We start from the raw sequence: 7,119 nt of genomic DNA, 5'->3' as shown, positions 1-7,119 counted from the left end.
GAGAGAGAGAGAGAGAGAGAGAGAGAGAGAGAGAGTATCTTTATTACATATTATACATATTATATATATAAATGAACGAGTAAAAATAGATATAAATATATACATACGTATAAATATTATAAATATAATACGGGATCGGGCAATATTGTACTTATTAAATTCATCGTTACTGTTTATCACCGCCTATTGCGAGATTACGTACTTATTTTACGAGTATTATCCCTCCCATCCCTCTTTCCCGCCTCCCCCCTTTATCTCAATGATTAAGTCATATCGAATCTACAGGTCTATGTGATACATTTTAAACACCTACTCACACAAACGTACACACAAATAATGTATAGATACAGGCAATTAGATAGATAGATTTAATAAGGAACGACGATTAAAGAAAAATAAAACTAACGGAATGAAAAGGATGAGGTAAAAAAGTAAGAGTGCGTATGTGCGTTGCGAGAGTGAGAATGAGAGAGAGAGAGAGAAAGAGAGCGAAAGAGATTTTACGCGAATGAGAATAACGACATGAGGAATAAAGAGCGGCGTGAGGAGCGGAGGAAATCCGGAATTTAAGATAAAAATCATGCTCTTTGTAAAAGCGCAGAGTGTTCTGGGGCTGTCGAACGTGCTTAGTCTCAGTATTGATCAGGATGAAGGAGCGAAAACGTTTGCTTTGAATACAATTTTGCCCTCGAAGCAATTCCTAATATTTGATTTCATTTCAATGAAAATTTCTCGGTTAATTTGATCTCAAGGATAAGCTGGAAGAATTTATTTTGCACCAGAATTAGTCCTAGAATTAGTATTGAATAATTTCGGATCAAGTTCATTTCAGGATCGAGTCTTAAATAACTCATCGATTGACTAGTCGTTTTCGTTTCGGAATATCCAAGATATTCGTTCACTCCGAGACACGTCAGGTAAAAATTGATGAGTCAATAATAACGCGGATGATTATCTGAAATTAGAACGAGACCTTCAGCCGAAGAGACAATCGACAGATCCGGAGGCACTCTGTATACGAATACGGAAACAATTCCATATCTCCTAAGCGACAATTACGTACCTTGACATAACTAATCGCATCGACAGTTAATAACGTTAAAGGAGATCGAAAGAGCTTCAGCGGAACTGCCGGTAATGTGATATGCGGCCTCATTTGCGACTAGAGGCGTTAAATTTTTGGGAATCGATGCTGTGGCACGAGATCGAATCCAACTTTTACATCCGATCGGCGCCAGAATCTTCACGTTTCAATAATTCTTTTTTAGTTATTGAGAATCGATGAGACTTTGAAGTATCTGGAAAAAATAGAAAAATTTGTAGCACTTTCTCCTCTTCGATCTATGATCTCGTAGACTTCATGAAACGATAATCGATTCGAAGTATTGATTTCGCGATCGAGCCGTCAGGACTCGTTCCATCGATTGATTCCCGCTTCGGAAACGTGCGTGGAGGTGCGAGCCACCTCCTCGTGTACTTACTATCGCGAAATACGAGTGCGAGAGACAAATGTACTTGGGACCACCGTGCAGACGTGCAAGGTGTGATGGAGGGCTATCTTCGAGGCATTCGTGCAATTCGTACATACAGTAGAACGACGACGAATGTAAGACTGGCGAGGACGAGAATGAGGATCGCGGCGCATGGGAAACGCATTTGTAAATTGTAAAGTTATTGATGTAAGCAGGGAAAAAGACGGGACACGAGACCAGCTTCTCTCTTTTTAGTACCGATTATAATGTCGCTAGATGTTATTTACGATACCGTCGTATTAAAAAAGGAAAAAAAAGAAGTTTTACTCCTCGGCAGTATCATTATAACAAATGCCTGTGTATTTTACTTCTTGGCAAATAATAAACCATTTAAGTATTGTACGTCGTCCCGATTCCTTCGCTCGATCTCCCGCGGGATTCATAGTCTTATCTAAACCAAAAGAATGAGAAAAGAACTATCAACGATCCAGATAATCCTAAGAACTTCGGAATTCAATCACATTATCAAAGATTTTTATAGCGTGACAAGTCGTCTTCTGATAAGGATCCGCTTTCCGGTGACGGTCTTATCATACTTGAGTCTGTTAGAACGTACGTGGATTCATAACAGAATGGAGATGCGTTTTATGCATCTGATATCTAATCTAATCTAACAATAAGTAGATATTACATTGCTATTACGTAACAGTAACGGAATTATTCAGAAGAGATTTTGCAAGAACCTTAGGATCTAAAAAGGAAAATCAGGCAACGACGATAATGGAATATTATTAATTAGTTATTTTCCAGTCATGTCACTTACATTAGATTAACTCACATATATTAGATAATAAAAACGCTAGAATTTCAATGTGTAAATTAGAAAGATTTATTTTATAAATCGTATAGATACGACAATGTGTTATTATATAGCAACCATGATATAAAGAAAAATTATAAATATTCTTGTGGAACGATTAATTGATTAATATACTTAACATAGAAATGTTAATCTTACATAATGCATTTGCCTTTCTTCTTACATTAAAGAATAATCGCATTTCGCCGAATAATAGAAACGATCTAAACAGAATGCACTTCGAGGAAATATAGAAAGTATAGATCATAATACTTAAATTAAACGCGCAAACTTATAGATTTTAAATAAAAATTTCACTTTAATGAAATATATCTAATGAAATCTAATTGGAATCCAATTTCTCAATGTGCACCAGCTTGGAGATTCTGTCTATCAGATGTGCCAGGTAAGTCTTGTAATTTACAGGTGCAACTGACGAACATACGTGTTTTATTCTCATTTCATCCTGAGAAACGTAGAAATTACATTGTTAGAAAAAATAGTATTAAAAAAATAATATAAAATTGAAAATAAGATTAACTTAGAATACGATTTATACAATGATAAAAGATAGAATGGACAAATTGGTGAAAATTTAGCAGAGAGAACTACAAAAGGAATTTTATTAATGATAAATTGTACCTGGAAAACTTCGGATTTCGCCCTCAAAGTGAATATGAACCTCTTGAAGCTCGCATCGCCAAATTTTTGCAAAAAGGCATCATTATCATTCTCCTTCAATTCCCCCAATTCTTGCGCCGACATCCCCAATATCTTCTCAGCATCTTCACTAAAGGCAGTTATCCAGCGACTGCCTGTTGCATCCACTATATTCATCTGAAAATTATTACAATAATAAACTCAATAGATATCAGAAAATACTTTCAAATATGATGAATAAGAAGGATACGAAGATAATACATACACTTGCCAGTAAACGATAAATGAAATTTGGGTAGTCCTTGTTACACTTCTCGCATCTAAAGACTCCAGTAGATTGATCGATCAACTGAAATTTCATATTAATTCACAATGAAGCTTGGAAATATGACAAATTTCTTTTTCTGTAAATATCGCACTATAAATATCACACTGTTTACCTTTTTCTTACAACTTTCTACGGGACACGCCTTGTAGATAGCATTTTCCACGCGGATCATATTAATAGTCGCCACCACCGTAAATGAATCTGCAAGATTCATTTTCTCCCCCAATCGAGCTTCAGTCGCCTCTTCAAAAGTATATAATGGCGCGTTGAAATCACCACCTCCACCTGTTTTAGACAATGATTTTATGTTCTCCGAATGGCCGACTGCAGTGTACCATCCGCGCAATCTGAAATATACATTGTAATATAAATGGTATTTTACTAACCTTATGTATTATAATTATATATTATATCTCCAAGTAAAAATTAATAAAAAATTAATGTTAAAAATTACATACAGAAAAAATATGGCCATTTATCTCTAGTACGAATAAATTTTAATTATAATTAAAAAGTTAAAAGTATTATCTCAATTATAAGAGTCAGCTTAAATATACCTGTGTGCTTCAGGAAGATCAGGATCCTTTTCAATTACAGAGGAATGTAAAAGGGACAAATTCTTTCCACCATTAAATTCACCCACGCGCGCTCCCTTAATGGCTATGATAGGATTATTCGAACCGTCAAAGTCTTCAGCATGCTTACCCCATAGTGTAACACATACCTAACAAAAAATTCATTTATTCCTGCCCAAAACAGCAAAATTTTAAAATCTGGCGTGTGAATAAATTACTCACCATCGTACCGCTGTCATCGACGATATTAATGTCCCTCTTTATGAGTTCTCGACCAGTACTTCGCTGTATAATTTGTTGTACATCGTTGAAAGTTGTAACGACACCCAAGACATCTATTATGTGCGAATGTATTATTATATCCATAATTTTCAAATTACATATAAATCTTATTTTTTCTCATATAAAATTTAAAACTATTATTTATTATCATATATAGTAAAACTTTATATAGTAAAACTTATAAACTAATATATAGTAAAACTTTAATACAAAGCAATTATCAATTGATACTTAAATAATTTTAGAAACAAGATAAAAACAGATAACAAAATGCAAAGTAATATAAATGTTAACAATTGATATATATTTTAGCCTCAGAAAATTATTAGGGGTAGTTATGCCGATGAGGGGAGCCAGCCCCGATGATCTTGACCTTGACATATGTTGTCAAGATCCTGACCCTGAGTGACCTCCAACAAGTTTTAACCGTCGCTCGTCAGTCATTCCCCTCATCGGTATAATTATCTTATTAGGAATATATATAATGATGAAAAAATTATTTCATTAATGTGTGTGTGAAACTAATATTTAAGATTTAAATATAATAAAAAATTAACTGTTATAAAAATATTACATTACCTAACAAGTCATTTTTCTCTTTGCTCTCTACTTGACTTATGGGACAGAAGTCAAACTGTAATGTTGGAATGTCATCGCTGTTTTCGTGGCAAGGCATGATCTCCGTATCGCCAGTCATAGTCATCTCATAATCATTTTTCAATGTGCAAAATTGTTTGTTTGCCGCCTTCAGTGTGCATCGTGAGATATAGTATACATTTCCAGTCTACATAAACAAAACGATCAATAGTTTTAGATCCGTCGTAGAAAAAATTTGTATACCATTATTAATTTTAGTAGATTTTAGTGCGAAAAACATACCTCTATCATATCGTAGAATTTTTCGCATTGATCTCTAAATGCAGTACACCGAATTTCACCACTTTCATCAATCAGATCCATGGAAAAAAGCTTACCTTCTCCGCGGGAGTTGCTCCATGTTTTGATTGGAGACTTATTGGTCACACGAACCTTTATCACCCATCTAAACACATATTCTTTTTTCTTCAACATCACACATGTATAATTTCAAATAAAATTAACAATATTTGATATTTGGTTAAGGAGAGAAAGTTTTAATATATTTATAATTGCAAAGTTTAATGTAAGAAGAAAAAACAAATCCATAGTTTACATAGAACTCTCTCTTACTTGTTTTGATAAGGACTTAATGCTGCGATCGGCGTAGTGTTTATGTCAGAAGGGGCTTGATAATTTGAAGTAGCATTTTTGGTTGAACCATCTATAAAAAAAAATTTTGTGTTATACACCAAAGTATCACAAATCCAAATTGATCAGTAATTTATCCTAAATACAGTTGACACATATCAACAATATACTTACTTTGATAATATGCAGTTGTGGCCCCAGACGTACATGTAGACGTAGACGTAGACGTAGATTCAGACTCTGACTTCATTTCTATATTAGTCGGATTACCTATTTTGCTTCCAACTTTATCGCCAGGAACCAACACTTCGATACCCAGTATCAACATAACGCGTCTAACAGAATAAAATATGTTTGATCCTTGAATTATTTATATACTTAAATGCACAAAGTAAAAAGGTGAAACAATACTTTTCTTTGCCGCTGTTGTTCACTGAACTCATGTGATAGTTGGTTATTTTGCAGATCGCATAATCATTCAAAATATTCTCTGTGATCAGATTGTTCAATTGAGTAGCCAACATCGTGAATGAGTTTAACTTCTGTCCATCTGATATCAGCAATCTGAATCGATCAGTAGCAGAACCATCTTTATTAACATTTCTTGGGAGTTTCTTGTAACCCTGAAAAATTATATATATTATTTAAGACTCTGTCCCCTAAAAAGCTATACGACAGAATCCTTGCTATAGTTAAAGTTCTATATAAGAGCTTAACCTTTTGTACACACGATTGGGTCAATCATATCCTATACATTTCTTTTCTTCGAAAAATATGTATATGTAATGGTGAATTCGATCACTTGCACTATACTGGATCAGTGCATATTAAAAGCTGCTTTATATAAAATATCTCAATGCAGTGATACACATATATTTTGTTAAATAACGTGATATATCATTAGTAGATAATTAATCGTTTAAAATATTTATATACTTTTACATTTAACTTTGCTAATATCATGTAAAGCAGCTTTTAGTATGCACTGATCTAGTATAGTGCAAGTGACCGAATTCGCTAAGGATCACTTAATTATTTTTGTTAAAGCGATGAATATTACCTCAGGATACAAATGACCCATCGTGTGTAATAAAAGTTAATTTTTGACAATAAAAATGAGTTTAACATGACAGATATACATCATGAGTTATGACACATGTCACATCAGAGTATGACAAACTTTATATTTTAATTTATAATCCCCAAATAAAAGCGACAGGAGCAACGTCACTAGCCTAATTTTACTAACACTAACTAACTTTACTAGCCTGGATGTTGCTGGTTAAAAAATCACGCTTTCAAGATAAATAATTTCGATTCGCAAGGATATAACTGATCAGATTCTGTCGAATTATTTTCACACTCACCAATACTTGGAGTACCGGGTTATCAACATCTACGCCTCGCATGATTTTCTGAAACGATAAAATCTTAATGTTAAGCAATACAACGCAATAACTATATAGAAACTTCGAAAGACTTACCTCCAATGCTCCTTCTGTTAAATTGTACATAATGACAGTTTATTATTATCAACACGGCCGGAAAGTCTATCAGTTTCCTTTCGAAACAGAGGGCTTCGATCTTGACGATCACGCACAATAGTATACCTCTCCACGCCTTGTTTCACTACGTTCTACTATTTCCCGCCGAATAGACAACATTGGCTGCGTTCAGCAAAACACAACAGTTGCAACCATTTTATGATTGGCTGCG

General features: G+C 34.1%; 1 protein-coding gene across 1 annotated transcript; it reads right to left on the bottom strand.

The window, feature by feature from the left end:
• Nucleotides 1–2,167: 2,167 nt before the first annotated feature.
• RpA-70 (replication protein A 70) lies at nt 2,168–7,044 on the bottom strand. Its single transcript, XM_018455362.1, has 13 exons — nt 6,888–7,044; nt 6,771–6,818; nt 5,815–6,026; nt 5,578–5,738; nt 5,386–5,476; nt 5,056–5,218; nt 4,756–4,960; nt 4,117–4,229; nt 3,877–4,043; nt 3,432–3,666; nt 3,257–3,340; nt 2,974–3,168; nt 2,168–2,797 (listed from the first exon to the last, which is right to left on the bottom strand). Exons 1-13 carry the CDS (start codon nt 6,915–6,917, stop codon nt 2,675–2,677), a joined length of 1,827 nt encoding a protein of 608 aa, XP_018310864.1. The 5' UTR covers nt 6,918–7,044; the 3' UTR covers nt 2,168–2,674.
• Between the last annotated feature and the right edge of the window lie 75 nt (nt 7,045–7,119).

Source organism: Mycetomoellerius zeteki, unplaced genomic scaffold, assembly GCF_001594055.1.
Source record: "Mycetomoellerius zeteki isolate Tzet28-1 unplaced genomic scaffold, Tzet1.0 scaffold48, whole genome shotgun sequence".
NCBI classification, from domain to species: Eukaryota; Metazoa; Arthropoda; class Insecta; order Hymenoptera; family Formicidae; genus Mycetomoellerius; species Mycetomoellerius zeteki.
This window is presented reverse-complemented; position numbering and strand designations above follow the sequence as displayed.